The 18954-nt window shown below is 39.8% G+C and overlaps 2 protein-coding genes across 7 annotated transcripts in view; one reads left to right on the top strand and one right to left on the bottom strand.

The window, feature by feature from the left end:
* TMEM163 (transmembrane protein 163) overlaps positions 1-17280 on the top strand; it is an 80082-nt gene extending 62802 nt beyond the window's left edge. For 2 of the 3 annotated variants that reach the window (XM_081200075.1, XM_081200076.1), the window contains exons 6-8: positions 653-764; positions 6811-6952; positions 7370-17280. In XM_081200075.1, coding sequence (XP_081056201.1) covers positions 653-764; positions 6811-6952; positions 7370-7430 — 315 coding nt within the window. In that variant the 3' untranslated portion in view covers positions 7431-17280. The remainder of the gene's footprint in view (positions 1-652; positions 765-6810; positions 6953-7369) is intronic. The other variant, XR_014009723.1, reaches the window with a different exon arrangement.
* Positions 10062-18954, bottom strand: part of MGAT5 (alpha-1,6-mannosylglycoprotein 6-beta-N-acetylglucosaminyltransferase) — a 128741-nt gene continuing 119848 nt past the window's right edge. For 2 of the 4 annotated variants that reach the window (XM_081199729.1, XM_081199730.1), the window contains exon 17: positions 10062-18547. In XM_081199729.1, coding sequence (XP_081055855.1) covers positions 18349-18547 — 199 coding nt within the window. In that variant the 3' untranslated portion in view covers positions 10062-18348. The remainder of the gene's footprint in view (positions 18548-18954) is intronic. The other 2 variants (XR_014009601.1, XR_014009602.1) reach the window with 2 other exon arrangements.

Raw genomic sequence — 18954 nt, 5'->3', positions numbered from 1 at the left:
CCATCTTAAGCATATCCGGCGCCCCACCCCCATTTCCCAGAGTTGTCGACCTTTTCCCAAGCTTCTGCGGGGATCGCTCTCCTCCCGTGGGGGTTTGGGAAGAAAGCTGCACACCCACCAGCCATATAGTTGGCGGGGCGCAGCTTCCGTCCTAAGCCTCTGTGGGGATCGCTCTCCTTCTGTGGAGGCTTGGGAGGCAAGCTGCACGCCCGCCAGCCCACCCAATGGGAAAGACGGCTCTGTGCTAGGGGCTAGTTCCTCCTTTTCTTCTGAGCCATTGTGGGTTTTGACCCATCCTGGGAGGTTTTGGTGTGCTCCAGCAGATGTGCTGCTGAATCTTGCACCTTTTTCATGCTCCTGAAGTATGTTTGAATGGGGAAGTTGTTGATCTTTCTTGCACAGAGAGGGTAAGAGCATCACTCTCACATATCCCTATGGGAGAGAGAAGTAGTTCCCTTTCGAAGATAACTTTTACTGATTGAGATATGCGTATGAATTGCTCGTGTGCCCACACTCACAGCTGTTCAGATATATCTAGCCAAAGCCACCTCCAGAAGCGTTTTGCTTGGGCCCAGATCTATACATTTATTTGACAGCTTTGTATTACATGGCAAAAGTGACACATAATATATTTTTCATTTTTCTTTTCCAGGATAACTTTCTATATAGTGTTTCTATTTTAAGTGGAATCCTTTGTACTACCTTGGCAGTGATCAAATTTATGTTGGGGAATGTGCTCACAAGCAGAGCATTGTTAACTGATGGTAAGTAGCAAGTATCACAGTTTTGGCTACTTTTATATAAGATGAAAGATGAGTGAGATGAACATAAGGTAAAATACAAAAACAGCTACAGTTATGAGCTACCAGTTAACGTGCAGCTGACAGATTTGTTGAGTTTCTTACTATTAAATTAAACATTTGATTCGGACTGCATAATCACCAAATGCTGTAAGGACAGACCGCCCCCCTCTGCGCCAAGATTAATAGGAACCGTAGTTTACCCTACACAGAGCTATAATTCCCAGCACTTTTAACAAATGATTCTTTTTTTTTGGGGGGGGGGGGGTTGCTTGCTTTAAATGCATTGTATGTATGCAGCCTTAGCTTCCCTGATTTGCAGAGATTTTTATTTCTGGCATTTCTGGCAACTATAAGCTATAGAAAAATGAAGACATTCCAAGTGACAAAATGATCGATGGATGGAAGTAACTCTTTAAATAAAGCATGGAGACCAGTAAACCCCAAGGACTTAATAATAGTAATAATATTTGCAAGCAAGTCAGGAGAGCTTGAATGCATTAATAGTAGTCAGATGGAGTGTGTGTGTTGCAGGAAATGAGAGGGCCACAAAACATAGGCTTCTTCTGATACTGGATGGTTTCGTCCATGCAGGCTGCTGTGTAGTGCATAAAAAGATGTCAAACAGCAGCAAGAATACTGTAATTATTTATCGGGGACAACCCCTATTTGTCTTGCTCCAAATGAAAAATTCCACAGGAGTCAAGACAGCAGACATGAGAAATTCAAGTAGGGAGCACAGATGAAGGCTACCTAGTGCGGTCATCCTGTTTCCCACAGTGGTCCATCATGTGGGACAAATGAGTGCAATAGGATTTTCCTGCTGTGTGGTATTCTGAGGCATGGTGCCTCTCTGTGATCCTGAAAACAAAAGCTGGAAACAGATGCTTTGATACCACCAATTTCATTTTAATGCAATTAAATATGGTTCAGATCTGTTGAAAAGTAACATATAAGCATTATTTATTTATTTTTCAAATCTGTGTTACCTAAGCTCTGGTATTTATTGGAAAGGGTCTAGCCATGTGTACTGAGCTTTTATAGTCTCTAGGAATGATCACTGCATTGCGCTTTGTGCGAGAGAGTGCCAAAAAGATCATTTGGAAGCTGCAGAATGCCACTGCTTTCCCACTGGTACATTTTGGGAGGTGAGACCATATTCAATCAGTACTGCAGCAGTTGTACTGGCTGCTGGTTAGCTTCCTAGTGTTGGTTCTTATGTTTTGAAGCTTTTAATTGCCTGGGGCCTATGTACCTTAAAGACCATTTCTCTTCTCTCCTCACAGTGAAACATTGGTTGTAAGAAACAGGAGACTCATTGTTACAAACTAAAGCATTGGAAGAGGCTCCTTTAGGAGGGTCAGGGTTACTCTTTCCACTCCCTGGGATGGGTGAAAATACTGCCCTGTGATGTTCTGTAGGGTGTAGCGTCATGGGTAAAATTTCCCTAGATGATTTGACTGTTGAAGAAGGATCACAACTGTTGGAAGAGCAAGTGGTGCTTGTGGTAGCAGAAAAAGCTGACTGCTTGCACATCATCACAGCTGTCAGAGCCATCAGCTGTGAGCAAACAATTGTGGCAATTCTTTTTTAAAAAAAGAAAATCAATGACTGCTGATGAGAGTGCTGAGATGCTTTTAAGTTTGAACTACTGAAACTTGGAGGCTAAAGCACTGGAGTGAGTGTGCTATGGTAATTAACTCAACACAAATGCCCCCTCTTTAGCCCAAAAAACAATTGTCTAATTTCTCCACCACTCCTAGAAGTCTATAATCAAGGCCAGCTGCTGCATTTCAGTGATTTTTGCATGTCTGTGTCTCTCTGTCTCTGTGGTCCCCCAGGAATGGTCTGGCTTTTCCCCTTTCCTTTCAGGAAGAGCAGCAGCAAAAGCAGAGCATGGAGGCAGCAAAAGTTTACCTGCTCTGGAGTTGTGCCACTGTTGGGGGTCCCAAAAACAAATGTGCCTTCCTGGAAATTTATCCTCCTACCCAGAAGTTCAGTGTCAAGTCCAGCTGCTTAATCAATGAAAGCAATTTTGGGGGTGAAGGTGTGCTTGGTGTTACTGCTTCTGAATGAATTATACAATGATTTCCCCCCCAAAAAAGTCACAGTTTTTTTGTTTAAAAGTAAGGCCATGTCTCCTTTTCTGCATGGCCCCCAGGGGATTCACCCTGGGTCAGTGCAGCCATAGACTCCAAATTTAGTCACCCCTGTATTTAAAGGACCCATTGAAGATGGGCCATTTTCAGTTGTATACAGGTACCTCGGGTTCAGACGCTTCACGTTACAGACTCCACTAACCCAGAAATATTACCTCAGGTTAAGAACTTTGCTTCAGGATGAGAACAGAAATCGTGTGGCGACAGCGCAAGGACCCATTAGCTAAAGTGGTACCTCAGGTTAAGAACAGTTTCAGGTTAAGAAGGAACCTTCAGAACGAATTAAGTTCTTAACCCAAAGTACCACTGTATAACAGTTATTTCAGCTGATGAATAAGCCAAATATTAATGAGTTTTTGCCTGTCTGTGCAGACCCTTTCTCCAGTTGTGATTTAAACCAGAAGTCTCTAACCATGGTTGGAAGTTGTGTTTAAATACCCTGGCTTGTTAAGAGCTGGTGACCATAGTTTCACCAGATGTCAGTTTCATCAAAACTGGAAATTTGAGACTTCTGGGTTTAATTGCAGCTCGCACAAAGTGGTTGTGTGTGTTGATAAAAAAGGCTCATTCATATCTCTGCTTATTAAACCAAGATAAGAGCATCTGAATTGGCTCAGTGGTAAAACTGATGGAATGTTTTGTCCCACTTCTCTACCTGTTTAATAGGACACGATTACCAGTGTTTTCAACTAGTCCTGCATTTTGCAAATAGCTGAGGAACTTCTCTTCCATTAATTACGTCGTCGTGATAATTGTGTTGCTGCTGATTTTATTGTTAGCTAAATTAGAGACTGAACTCTGTAATTAGCCTGGTGTCTGTGCATTCAAGCTATTTTAGTCAGGCAGCTATGCACAGATTTCTCTCTTTGTATTTTTGGCTTTTGGTGGAATATAATCTTTGGGAGGGTGAGATTCCCACCCACAAGCAAGCAATACAGCAAGGGGGTGGAAGCAGCAGTTGCACAAAGTGAATTAGTATGTCTCTTTTGCCTGTTAGCACTTTTCTATTCCTGTTAATTTGCTTCCTGCCGTGACAGCCTGTGGAACTGTAAGTTTCTTTTAGACAGCACAGAGTGGGGTGCAGAATTCAGCATTTTCTATCTAACAGGGATTTCTTTTTTTAAGTCTGCAGATGTCTCGTGTATTTAGTCTTTGTTAATTGTTTAAAAACATGCTAAGTGAGGAAGCATATATTATGCTTGCCAATGTTCTCAAGTAAGCAGAGACAATATGGTATCAGGGAAGGCTCAAGATGGAACCTGATCAGCAGGCAGAGACTTGTGGATAACAATAGATAACTGAACTATCTATTTACCCTGGTAAATTGCTGCTGACCAGGGCCAGCCCACCCATGAGCTAAGGTGAGGTAACTTCCTCAGGCAGCATGAACCACCAGGACAGCAGATTCCACCACCACTTGTTTCTGTTGTAAATCTTCCCTCACCCCTTCTTCCCTGGTGAGGGGGGCAGCAGCGGAGGAAACTGCTTGGGTGCCTGGGGTGCCACGCCGTGGGGCCTCTGGAGTCTGCCTGCCTCCTCCCACTCAGCTGCCCTACAGCTGGGGTGGGGAGGCAGTGGGCAGAGCCTGCGTGCACCCAAGCCACAGCGTCTCTCCCAGGTGAGTGCCGCTCGGCATTTTGTCATCTCCCTCAGTGGTGACACCTGGGGCATTCCGTACCCACCACATCCCCTTCCTCTGCCCCTGGAGGGGGAGTGCTATTTGGACGTCCGCCTTAGGTGCCCAAATGTTTTGGACAGACCTTGCTACTGACACATAAGGTGAACCCAGGAATAGTATTATGTACACTACCATTTCTCCAACTGGTGAAATCTTCTAGGGGCAGTGCTCATCCAGGTCTGGATGCCCTTGGAAAATAAATCATTGGTGATTTAATAGGGGGTTTTTTTGTAATATTCAAGTTATTTACTGATACACAAGCTGAGCATAGGTGGAGACAGAACATAACATTATTGAAATCACTGCTCCTACATCAGACCTCCAAAAGCTCATTCCGCCTTCCTGATTTGAACTGCAGTTTTCTTTGTTTCTGTCTATATCTTTCTATGGGCAAATGTGTGCATGTACACACTTGCTTAAGGTTGTCCTTAGTTTGGAGATATGCTTCTTAACTCTATTTCCTTGGGGTTTCTGGGCTATTTACCTGTAACTTTCCTAACAAAGGATGAGGCTGGCAGCTTGACTATTAAGGAACTTTGAGCAGTCAGTCTGGCCTCATTAATCCTTTTCTCTCCAAATGCAAATTTCATTAGAATCTGAAAGTAATCAAATTACAAAGCTGAGGGGCTGGGATGGAGGGTAGGCAAGTCCCATTCTCCAAGCTTTCTTCTGTTTGTGATAATTCCCACAGTCTAAACTATATTCTTTGTAAACCGCTTCGTAAAGCGATATACCAATTCCGTTAAGTAAAATAAATATTAATTTGTTGTGCAGTATAATTAGTAGCCCCTTCGAAACATGGATAGAACAGCAACAGCACAACAGGCAAGGCAGTATTTTATGTTTCACCAGCACTAGTCAGGACTGCAATTTCTCAAAGACTTCTCGCTGCACAGGAGAGACATCTCGTGGCCAGCCAGATAGGTACCTAGCATCCCTAGGTGTTAGCATGGTAACCAAGGGAAGGCTGATTGCCATTAGGCTGAGCTGAAGTAGGGTGCTTTTGCTGTTTTTATTGCCCTTTTAAGTATTTTTCATTCCAGTGATTTCCCCCCCCAAGGGGATCTTCGGCCCCCACCCCCAGCAATAGATTGGCTGCTCATGAAATAAGGCACCCCCTGTCCCAGCACACATTTAGGCACCTTAATGCATATGATTAGGTGGTCAGGGCAAAGTGCAGCAGTGGCTCGGGGCATGCCCAGAACAGAAAAAGCAATAAATGGCAGGGTAGGAGTAACTTGAGTGTACAACCAAAAAGCCCTCCAGAGTCATTCCAGCAACCTCCATCTTCTCCTGCGAGTGGCAAGCAGTGGAACAGCAATGAATAGCCATGACTGGAGGGAAACAAACAGGAATGTGTGAAAACTAACATGTTGAATACACACATAGCAGTCTGATCTGAAATGCCTATTGGCCGGCATTTGGAAGCACCCAAAGACAGCATTCTGCTTGGACCAGCACCCTAAGAGGCAGCAGAGATGGGAGGAATCTAATTACAAATAGGGTGTGAAGATGGCAGATGCTGGATGGACATGCATAGAGTGAAACTGCATTACAGAGAGAAGTGAGAATGCCTGGTTCGCATTGCTGTAAAATGGTGTGGGTATCTGAGTGAGAACTACCAGTAGGAAGAAATGGAGTAGTTTGAAGTGCAAGTATTAACTATTCAAAGGTGGGGTGCGTGGTGGAACTTCCAAGGCAAAAACCATCCTTAGCACTTGGATGCAGAGGATTACTTGAGCTGCTGCTTATGAATTCCTAAAGGCTGAGACACTCTGGCTCTTTTACCATATATAGAGAGACCTCTAGGGAAAAGACAATGAAGGGTGGTTGAGAGTTAGCCAAGCTATTGTAGGTTTCCTTAAAACCTACAGAACAAGCTCTGTGATGAAGGCAGATGCATGTTCTCTGCACTTATCCTAGATTCCTAACTATTATAATGTAAACATAAGCAAAGTCTGATAAAAAAAACACCTTGCAGTATCAAAGTGGTCAGTATTTTCATGTGAGACACATGATCAGAGTGACATCTTGTGGCCAGTACCCAGAAAAGCTTAAATTTCTTAGTGGGTTTATTTTATGTGAGTTGACAATGGTACCCATGTAACTCATTAAACTGATGAGCAAACTCTTTGGTTCTTGGACAAGTCTAAATTTATACTTTTTATTTCAGGTTTCAACTCTCTGGTAGGAGGAATAATGGGATTCTCCATACTTATAAGTGCGGAGGTTTTTAAACACAATGCTGCTGTTTGGTACCTGGATGGAAGTATAGGTGTTCTAATTGGACTGACAATATTTGCCTATGGAGCAAAGTAAGTGAAGTTGTTCCTTTTTTCACCTTATTCTTTGTGTTTGCATGCTTACCAGATACTGTGATGATCTGTTCCTTGTATATGATGCTTGAGGCATGGGGTAGCAACCTCAACACCATTTCCTGAGATGTTGCACTTACTTTGCTGTGGTGTATCGTCAATATTTACCATTGCCCTTACTACCTTATTGCTACAAAGTTTCATTGCTTAAATATCAATGTATTGGGTGACTTACAATTGCATGCCTTGCTTAGAACACCTTTTAGAATCCACCTTATCAAAATCTACTTTGCAGTGGTTGAGCTCTGGATAGAATACAAAGATATATTCTCAAAAATCTTCCAGCACCATTGTCCATGATTTTCTGCTTACAACTTGTGACTTTTGTCCTTCATCAACATGTGCTTTCATTTCCAGACTACTTGTGGACATGGTTCCTCGTGTGCGGCAAACACGTCATTATGAAATGTTTGAATAAAGACAGAGCACCATGGACTTTTGCAAAATGTGATAACGTACTACATCCTGGCAAACGGTGCCAATTATATTTACAAGATTGCACTTTGTTTCTCATGGTATATTTTCTTTTTACATTATCTTTCCAAGAAAAGGTCAATCTGTACAATTAGGCAAATATGTACACCGCTTAGATCTTGGCAAAAGTAGCAACAAGCAGCCGTTTTCTTTTGTGTGTGCTATTTAAAATCCTGCAAATGGTAACTGAGATGAGCAAAGTGCACAGTTCTAATCAAGCCGCCATGTTTTGTCTTCTGGAATATTAAGAGTTCTTCAACACAACAGATGCCTGTATAAAGGAGCCAAATCCGAGAGGGCGCAGCCACAGTAGTCTTTTACCATGGCACCTTAAGGACTAACAGGTTTATTGTGGCATGAGCTTCTATAGACAAGACTGCATCTAATATAGACAAGAGATGGCCTTTAGTTACGTTGCCACCAGCGTTTCAGAATGTGCCAGCAAGTGAGACATTCCCAATGTCTTCTGCACAGAACTCAGTGGTATTGTACTTAACTTATGGGGGCCAACAGACACTACTTGATGCATGGAATTAATCCCCACCCCACCAGCCTCAAATCAACTCCCTTTCCCAAACTGCTCCATTTTTAAATTCAAAGAATCTAATGTGAATTTCATACTATTTTCTAAAATTCTCTGCACTGCATAAATATGAAGCAACACATTATGAAATATATTAAGTTGCACAGACAAAATAAGCACAAGGTGTTAATGTACAGGCAAAAGCCAAAAAAGCAAGAGGGGGTAGTTTTTGATTATATGTCTATGGCTGTATTATGCACTTATGTAGCGGTATATATGGGTAAATACATGGGTGTCCTGTTGTCTGGTATAAGTGATGGTTTCAAGGTGGTAGTAAGATAGCCTTTCTACTGTTAGTTAGGCTATTCTGTAGGTGTTCCATGTTCCCACCCACCATCTTATGTAATTTAATATCTGGATTACAAGTTATGACTCCCATCATGTAAATCAATAAAGCTGTTACCTATTTTATACAGTACCTGTAATTAACCTTTAAAAAAGCTCTCTAGATAATACATTAACAATACAATCTATGTAATTATTTAAAGTTAAGTCCTGCTGTCTTCAGTGGTGCTTACTAACTTGTAAGTGTGTTCAAGATTGCTTCCTCAATAGAACAAGTCGTCTTGTAGAAAAGCCCTCTGAAATGTTGCTGCCATTTTTTCTTCTATGAAGCCCTTTCTACATGAGTTTAACATTTGGTGAGTATGCAGAAATTATCAAAACATAAATTCATACTCTTACTGTTTTGATACTGCATTTTGCAAAGGTCGAAATGAGACGTTTACCCAGGCAGCTGCTTCCACAGAAATAAGTATGTGGAATAAAAGCTTACATATACAGTAGTCACATACTGAGTAGCCAACACAGCAGCCCCTCTACCCTTCTTTTTTATGTTTTTTCTTACACCTGCTATATAGTAAATCTGCGCAGAACTCAAAATTTGAGACTGATGGTAGTAGGTGTAGGCATTAAACATTTTTATTAAAAAAATGCTTATCTCCAATTAAAAAACACTGAAGTGCAGTTGCCTGAAACTGCTTGTTGAAGGGTGTCTGACAGTGTTAACAATGAAGTTCATTCTCTATGTGACACCTTACCACCTCAGAAATGAGGATTCTCGTAATAAATCAGGTCTATCATCTCCTCCAGAGAAACCCTGTTAAAACACATTTGGCATTTAGTCCTCTACAGCAACATATGGGGTCAGTTGGTAGAAATGATGCAAATATTTTCTCCCACTCTAGGAGGGATCTGTTACAAAAGAGTCGTGGATTCCAAGCAATGAATTGGCCAGCTAGCTTTCTCTGCATAGAGGACTTTTCCTCCAGGAATTCCTTCTGCTCACAGAATAAAAGCTTAGGATCCCAGCTGTGTGTGTGTGTGTGCTCAGCATGGTTAAATAAAGATCCCTGGGTGTACACAGCAGGGATTGCCAATATGGTACCAGTGGGCATACATGTGCCAATAGAGGTATTCCCAAAAGGCCACAGCATCTCCTCTCCCAGCCTTGAACGAAGCATTGATATAGCAAACGGAATAGTCGCACCATGCATTTAGTTAGTGCCCATAAGCCCATAAGCAAATGTATCAACAGGCCCCAAGAGCTGGGTACAAAATGTACCAAGAGCTGGCAGCCCCCATGGTGTATAGATTAATTGGTATTGCCACTGATATTCATACTTGGGCACATATTTACAGCTTCTACTGTTTTTCTGACGCCTTTGTTTCAGGCATACAGAGCTTGTGCTGTGAAACCATCAACCAGGCCTCACACCCATATGTGTAAGGCTGGTTTCATGACTTTTATAGCAGGGGAATATCAGTTGCATTGGCAAGATAGTCTATTATACAATGTAACTATCCCCCCTTTAAAAAAAAACACCAAAAGCAGAAAAATGAAAGCAGAGAGGTTCAATTCTTGAAAGAGGGAAAAGTGTGCTTTTGGCTTCCTCTGTTTTAATAACTATCAGTCATTTATAAGAAAACTCTGATCTTAATTTTATTTTCAAGCAGTGTGGTTGGATGGAAGAAAGGGTGAAAACAACGCAGTCACACAAGAAAAAGTTTATTGAAAAATAAAATTTTCCCTAGTTTGCCCTACAACAGTTGGTGGGGGGGGGGTGGGGGGGGAAGGAAGCATTGTCAGCCATGAGAATACAGACATATTTACACCTTGGTTTTAAGTTTCCCATGTTGTTAATCTTCTAATTTTACAGTTACTTGCTGTGAAGCAACCTGCTTAAACAAAATATAACGGAACACAATTTAAGAAATAAAACCCCCGCACAAAATTTCAAGCATGTATTGTTTTAAAAAACATAATCAGTGCTCGTGAAACAAATTAAAATCCTTATTAAACCTTAACCTACTACTCCGCTGAACAGTACTCAGAACTGGGAAGCTAACACTTTACTTCTCATTACAAACAATATTTTGACTTTCAATGTTATATTTATAGAGATAGTCAGTGACTTGCTATTCTCTGTTGCACACTTCTGGAAAAAACCCACTACTTACTTTTTTTTAGGGTTTCTCTTACTAGCCAAATGTTAATGTTGTGATCTTGACCCCTGGCTGTGGACTGCTTAGCTTATTTTAGTGAAACAGGAGAGTGGTGAATATATGTACTACTCACTGCTTTCTGTTCTAAAAAATAGGACAAGTCCAAGTTGGGAGGTAAGCTTTGTTTTGTCAGACAAAAACAATGCCATTTGCTTAGAACCCAGGTTTCAGTAAACCTTCAGTAAACCTTCATGCAAGCCTTCTGCATGGTTTGCCAGTACCTCTTAGTGGGGCGGGTGTTACCGATGCATTATGTAGGTGAAAGAATTTACATACACCTGGCAAACAGTCCTTGGAACTGGTAGGTTTCTTTCCTTTGAAAAGTCATAATGTAAACTATTTGCCCTGTGGCATTGGGTTCAAGGAAAAGTTTAATTAGAACTAGCAATTCAAAGTGTCCCATAAACACCTACTGCTATATACAGCATATGGCCAATTCTAATATAAGAAGTCACTTTCATAATTGTAGTAGTAGTAGGGGGGGTCACTTGATACAAACACACTCCAAATGGTAGATTATTAAGCAAAGCTGGTACCTTCATGTACACATCAATACAAAGGAAATTAATTCGTTTATATAAATATAAAGACAGGGCATAGTTAAGTAGTATCATTCAGTGTCCTGAATATATAGTACTCAGTAAGATATAATACTAAGGTACATCCATCTTGTATATGCTATTTCTATAGCATAACACACATATATACATACACTTTTAACATTTGCTATATTGACTGATCTTCCTACCTGCTCTGTTATATAGTCAATTTATGCACAATATGTTCAGTCTTTACTGTGGGAATTTTACATCCAGAAGAGATTTAGAAAATTTTAGAATAAGAAGCAGCAAAGCATGAGCAAAGCATTAGACTCAGTATAAGAAGCTTAAGGTACTGGAAATCAAATCCAGGAGACTGGGGTAAATAGAAAGAAGCACAGATAAGAGAGAGATCAATACTGGCCATTAGAACCCAATTGTTTACAGCAGATGGAATGTGGAAGTTGCTGCAGGTGTGAGTCTTATGTCTGTTCTCCTGTTGCATTCGTTTTCCATATGCAGCTTGTTCAGCCACTGTGAGAACAGGATGCTGGACCAGATGGGCCATTGGCCTGATCCAGTAGGCTCTTATTTTATATGCTAGTCATGTATGCTGTGTGGTCTGATTCCTCATTTACATTCACTCCACAATAGCTGCTACCTATCCTAGTAAAACAAAGGACAACAGAGAATGCTCAATTGAAACTAGACAGTAATTTTAGTTGCTTTAAATTGATTCTGACTGCTTAACTGTGGTTGTTAAAATATCTGCACTTGAGCATAGTGAGAGTGGTTTGGGCACTGTATACATGCCTGTTTACTTTATATCAGTACACTCCTGGTTTGGGAAGTGGTGTGCACATGATGTTTAGCTGCAATTCATATCTGCCCTGTTGTTTCATATAAAATGCTGCATTCTGATGTGCTTTTCCCTAAACCAGCTTTGCTCCAAAGTGAGAAAAAAGAAAGCCCTAGCTGCACTGTAAGCCATGAGCAGGATTTTTTTTTTTTTTTTGTCCCAGCCAGAACTCAGTTCTGGCACCTCTCAGGTGGGTGCTATTGCCATAAGAGAACAAGGGAGGTGTTCAGGGTGAGTTCCAGCATCTTTTTCTATAAAAATAGCACTAGCCATCAGCAAAGCTTCTTAAATAGCCACTCTCTTGCTTTCCAGGTGCTGCTAGACTCCCAAATCCTATCAGCACTGACTGGCGACAGCAGTGGTCAGGTATAATGGGACTGCAGCAAAAGCTGGAGGACCACCAGGTCCACAGCACTGCCTTAAGGCAATTTCTAGTTCAAGCACCTGAGTGACTATTTACTAAGTTTTCTGCAGAACAAGCCTAATTATTCTTGCAACATTATTAGCAGGAGATTGTAATTTCAGTTATTTTGAATTAGTCTAGTTTCATGTGGAAGGAAGGTTAACGTGATACAAATTGGCCTGGGTTGGAAGGATGCACCTGTTCCTGAATTTCCTTGCAAGGTTGTTCTGGTGGAAGAGAATGCAGAAAAGACCTTGAAAACGTCTCTTTCTGTGTACCTATGCTATTTTAATGTGATGGCACCGATAATTTAAGTTGGAATGGTACTTTATTAACTCTAAAGCTATTGATAAAAAAAATTAAGCAAAAAGACCGTCTATAAAAATGGTGTATAGGGTTCCTTTAGCAAAGCAGAAACCACACCAATCATTTAAAACTGCTGAGAACCAATCAAAGTAAAATAATTGCTATAGCATCTTTGTATGGTTTCATATTAGGTGTATGGTAGGGGAATTGGATTCAAAGAGCACCTAATCATGCTGTTAACAGCAAAACAGCTTTTTTTTTAAAAAAAGGAAAAAGCCATTTGATAGATTAAGATGGATTGTTGGAAGATGCCTCCCTTGAATAAGACTTTTTTTTAAGGTTCTTATTGTGGAGGAAAGATAAGATTTTTATCAAAGGGTGCAAGGGACCAGCTATTACTAAGTACATTAATGGGCTATGGACAACTCTGCATGTTGATACTTTTTTTAAAAAAAACAACAAAAACAAACTTGCATGACAATTGCAATTGCTTGTTGCATTTGACAACAGCCATCTAGAGCACCGCATATAATCAAAGCTAGAGGACGTACTGCATAACCAGCTTAAAACACCTATAAATGCCTTCTCAACAATAACTCTCTTCACTTGTTGCACTAAATAAACAGGAGTTACCTAGAATATGAATGGCCTCTACTTTGCCCAAAAGGCTGGAAGCAATGATCTAGTATTGTATGAAACCTATTGAGATTTATAATCTTCAGGCATAACCCATCACAATTACTAGTACAAACATCCATTGTGAATGCACAGTGATTTTGTAGCAGTCACGACACCCTTTTCAATTCAGAACCTGTATGAAGGCTATTCTTTCTTTAGAAAGCTCACTGTCAAAAATACAAAAACAAAGGCACTAATTACGGGGAGGCCACTGTATTATGTAGTTAATTCAATTGTGTGCCTCAGAACTTTTACAACAAAAGTTATTGGGGGGGAACGTAGTGAACTGTCCCTGAATTGCTCCCAAGTCCTTTTTTTAAAACTAAGCAGCCTGTCAGACAACCAGTGGGCATTGTACCATCAAGGTATAAAATGCTGAATGATTAATTACAATGCTAAATACATTTTTATCCCCAGTTACAAATGGAAATTTCCATAGACTTTTCAGAGAAATTGATTTAGGGGCTACTTACACACTCTAAAAATTCTCCATATTGGACAGCTATATAACCAGAGCCACACTGACAAAATAACATGCGAGTGTTCAGTCATGTTGGTAGGCAAGGTTCTTCTCTGTGGCAATTTGTAAAAAGAAGGAAGCCCAGTGCTACTCAGATTACAAATGTCACCACTTTTAAATTTATCCTGTAGTATATCTGACTCTATTTTTAAGGAAGTGCGTAGGTAGACCCATACCACACCAGTCTTTGTGCACTTGCTTGCTTGAGGTTAGGCTGCTCCTTGTGACTTGGTGTTAGGCTTCTGATAATCCTTATTCTACAAGAGTGGTGCAAACATTAGAAGCACATAGCATGCCATGGTAGCTGTGTGAACTTGAGCTAGGGGACATGAACACTCTGATGCTACAGGGATGAGCAATTACACCTCCTTTGAAGAAAAAGAGGAGGGGACTTGTCTCCCTAAACAACTTCTTGAGTGCTCATGTGGTCAACCTTACATACTACTAAATGTGAAGAACTTAACAGGAGCACCTTCATACCTGCGAAAGTTTGTGCTAAGAACTTCATTTTCTACAAGAAAATAACCTATTCAAAAGATCATGCCAGTGAGTACTAGTAATTTATAGAAGAACATACTGAACTGCATTCTTTTGAGAGAGAGAAAAATCATGTACATACCAATTTACATTTCTAGTTCTTTGATATTGGACGTCAGCAATTTCCTGTCACTTGGAACATGAAAAGTAAACTACCAAACCATTTAAGACCAGGCAGATGGGCATTAGCTAACTATATTCTCTCCTCCCTCCTTTACTAAGATTTAGCATGGATAATGCATCATATATAAGCGCATTTTGTTTAGACACAAACATTCAAGTACAAATATCAATAGGTAGCATTCTCTTTGAGTTGTTGCAGCTTGTAGTACGTACTTTTGCTTTGTCTTTTCTCCAATATTAAAAAATACTCTTTATAAATCATACCAATATTTACAGAAAGTATATAAATCCTCAAATTAGTGTTCCATTATAATTGCTCAGGCAATGTTCACATCCCAAACACACAATTAATTTAAAATAAAAAATAAAATAAAAGGCACACATATTAGCAGAATGTGCTTCAACACTGCCATGCAGAAACCAACCCCCCCCCAACCACAACTGCTTCTATGAACCACAAGAGAGACAAATGATCAAAACTAGGTGAAATGTACTGAAAAGCATACCTATTTATAGATGTGCAAATCAACTTGCATATATGAAATAAATGAGGTTTTTATTGGCATTTTAAACAGTGTATTCAATCTTTACCTTTCAAAGGTAAGCTTTAATGTTAAAGTTCTTTAAAAATAAATTATGTAAATGCTTCTCTCAGGTTTTGGTGATCTCTCAGAACAAGATTTCTTTTAAAAAAAAAACCAAGTTACAAACTTGTAAAATAAGGGAGAAATTTTTGATATATGAAGACATGATGCTTCTAGCATGATGTGTTCTTTCATTTTATTTTAGACTTCAGGGAGCTCCATGAATTGTAGCCCACTACACCCAAAGCCAAAACCTGCCAAAATGATTTGCAATTCTATTTATCCCCTTAGATCTCCTAATAATCCTGAAGTGAAATACCACATTTCTGCATTTGAACTTTTAAAAAATGGTCCAGGTTTCAGTCAAGAAAGGCATTCCCCTCAAATATACCTATAAATTTGTCTGGCTTTAATGAAAAACCACCTTAATCATCACCTGCCATCTGCTCTTTATGCTGGCAGAGGATTATGAAGGCATTTGTTTTCAATGCGTCCTTCATTAAAGGTATCCATAGAGATAGGTTTGAAGAAAAACCTTCTAGATAGCCTGGATCATGGTACAAGTTTAATTTGCTTCCACATTTCAATGCTAAAAAAGTGTGAGGCCCACTGACCCTGTACTAACTACAACATGGTTAGATGAAACTTTTCTTTTGTACCATCTACCAAGTCTTCATAGTAAACACCATAATAAGGCTAATACACAAATTCATTTCTCTTCCACAATTACTGTTATTTTAAAAAACGCAGCTATGAAATAACTGGATGAGCCTATCAAAGGTCTGATCCTATTCTCAGTGATATCATAAAACACTTGAAGAAATAATGGGAGACCATGTCATATGCAGAGTAAACCCAATGACTTGAAGTTAGTCATAACTTAAGTCCATTCATTTCAGTGGCCTGCTCTGAATATGGCTTACTCAGATACCACCCTACAATAATGTTATCAATTATACCTTCTCAGTACATCGCCACTCATTATAACCATATAGCATTTTTTTTTTTTTTACCAACATACAGTATGCCTAAACTAGCAATTTATAGATATACCCCCTGCTGAAAGACTATGTTATTCATTGCACCAACAAACTAGCAAAACTCAAATCCTTCTCTTGGGGTTCGTTTGATGCTATGTATGAAAACAAAAACACATTAAAAATGTTGCAATAGAGGACAAAATCTATGTTATTGTTGAAAGAAAAATATCTAAGCAAATGATCAGATTTGTAAAATTGTATATTGACGTATAATTTATATCTTTCTCTGGAGAAGAAATATTAGATTGGAACTGGCCCTGTTACTAAAGCCAAACTAATCTGAATGTGCTAAGATGCATTTACAGCACATATATTCTCATTTTTGCTGCAGCAGCAATTGGTAGTGCTTTGTTTATTGCCAGGTCTAGTTTGATGACGGTCTGTCCTCATAAAGAACACATTAGAATAAAAAAGTCAATCACCAACAAGGGTATCAAAGTTGAAGAGTGATCATTTTTAAAAGGAAGGAAGGAGGGATGGGCTCCCATGTACTAACAAGTGCGGGCAGAAACTGCTTGGTAACTTAACACACAAGGCTAGATTCCAAGTGTTAACTATTACAGAAATCCAAGACATCACACAAAAGCCAGTCACAAGTTACCGGAATTTGGGCCAGCCACTGCTAATTTTTAATCCTATGCGCATACGATTAAAAGTTTTTAGTCTTGTCAAACATTTCTGGAGCTATGCCCTGCTGATATGAAATAGTTCTTAAAAAAGAAAGAAAGAAAGACTCTATCTCAATGATTTGAGAGAGGTGTTTTCCCTTATGGTCTTTGGTATGTCAAAAGATACTTGAGTGCTTCCCACAATAAACAGTGAATGCCAAATAATGAATTAAGTTACATTACAAAAGAACAGAAAGGAGTGAATTATCCCACTAGTAGATATAGTAAGTAATATTTAGGGTAGAGGGGAAAGAAGCAAATAACTGAAGTATCGTACTCTGATATAATATTGAAAATGGTCCAAGTTTTTTCTTGCCAACCTGTGGTAGCTTTTAGCTTCAAAGTGAGGAAGCATCCATTTTCTATCCAATGTCTTTCTATCCAATGCCTTCCACAAACAGTGCTTTTAAAAATGTCAGCTGTGCTGCAAAAGCAACCCCTTTTTCTTTCTTTCTTTTTAAAAAAGAGGAAAAGCTGATCTACAAACAAATCTGAGTTCAATTCTCTGGATTAATTTCAAATTGTAACACTACCAACCTGCTGCAGCACACCTACTTTTAATTAAGGACTTTAGGAAGAGGTCTCACTTGCTTATAGTCATTGTTTTGTTCATGTCTGTCCGTCCATCCTATAAAAGCTTGTTAAATCTCCCCAAGCTGTCAAAAACAGACCAGCACGATTTGACTGCCTCACTTCTATTTTCAACTTTCAGTCACTGTTTCTCCACCTTATACCGAGGAAAATATTGCTCCAATGGCACCATTTTATTTTCAGTGATCTAACAGTATGTCTAGTCACCACCCTACAACAAAACTTCGTGGGACTGGGAAAGAGGGGTACACTCATAATTCTAGACAAGACCATACATTTTAAATATTACGCTTATGTGGCTTAGAAGCCCCGATGAATGGCACAATCATAATCCATTATCAAACCAAAAGTATCTGCGACTCAGGAAGCCACCAGTTAATGGTGCTACTTGCTTAGGTATGTGAAGACCACTACACGGCTGTGAATTTGCAGAATGTGTCAGATGAGATAAAAACCAATAGATATTCTGTCGCTGTGTTCCGTTGTAGTTCCATGTTCACCAGCCATTCAGGATTCAGAAGACTCCTATGAACAATGTACCCAGGATTGTGTTAGTCTTTCCTGTACTGACCAATCTCTTCCAGGTCTGTTTCTTTGTACTGGAAATAATATTCAGAAAAGTTGTTGATCATGAGGAGTTGTTGGTAAAAGAAACCCACACTCTTAATTTACCCTTACAAAATGCTGAACTTTGTTTTTTACCTCCTTAAGTAAATTAAGGAGATTTCTGTGTCACTGGAATTGCTTGCTTAGGAAAAAAATATAAATCATTTGAGATTTTTTAAAATCACTTTTCTGTTCCATCGTGGTACAGATTTTTCTCTTCAGCAATTGTTCTGCCTGCAGTACCAAAGTGCAAGAAATGGCAGCAGCTCTCACTAAGCCACTGGCTCTTTTGTCCCTTCATCAAGTCAAGTGAGCTGCTGCTATAGACAGTCTTTACAAAGTGCAACTTGTCCTTTAAGGTAGTCTCTGCAAGGGCAGATTCTTTTGTGGCTTGGATGAGATCCTGCACAGCTGAACAACAAGAGATCACCCTGGAAAACACAGTGTTTTCTCTTTTCATCAAAAGATGGAACCACAATATCATTTGCAGACTCAGCTGTATGACATTCAATGTTGTATCTGGAAAAGAAAAGGAAAAGTAAGACAACCTATATCACCTGCAATAATTCAGCAAGCAGCAGCAGCAGCAGCACTTCCAACTCATGGTTCCAAAGGTAGGTAATGCAGAGATTCAGTTCATACATAAAACTGACTTCTCAGCAATCAGGTCTCGTAAGCTGCCCAACTCACAACGTCAAAAATCACACCGATGATTTCAAAAGGGTGTTACAAGAAGGCAGAACCTCACTTAGAAGAGATTGACACCATCCCAGGACGCTTGGTTACACAAACACCGATGAGCAGAAATACTATAATCCAGAGTTCTCTTTGACATGACGTTGCATAGAGTTCACAGTTGAAGTGGATAACTAGAATGTATGAGATCTGTACAATGCAGTTCTACTATAGGCCTATTCATTCATTAT

Source organism: Podarcis bocagei (genome assembly GCF_964188305.1).
Source record: "Podarcis bocagei genome assembly, chromosome: 1".
Lineage (NCBI taxonomy): Eukaryota > Metazoa > Chordata > Lepidosauria > Squamata > Lacertidae > Podarcis > Podarcis bocagei.
Note: the sequence above shows the minus strand (reverse complement) of the source record. Positions and strands in the feature narration are given on the sequence as shown.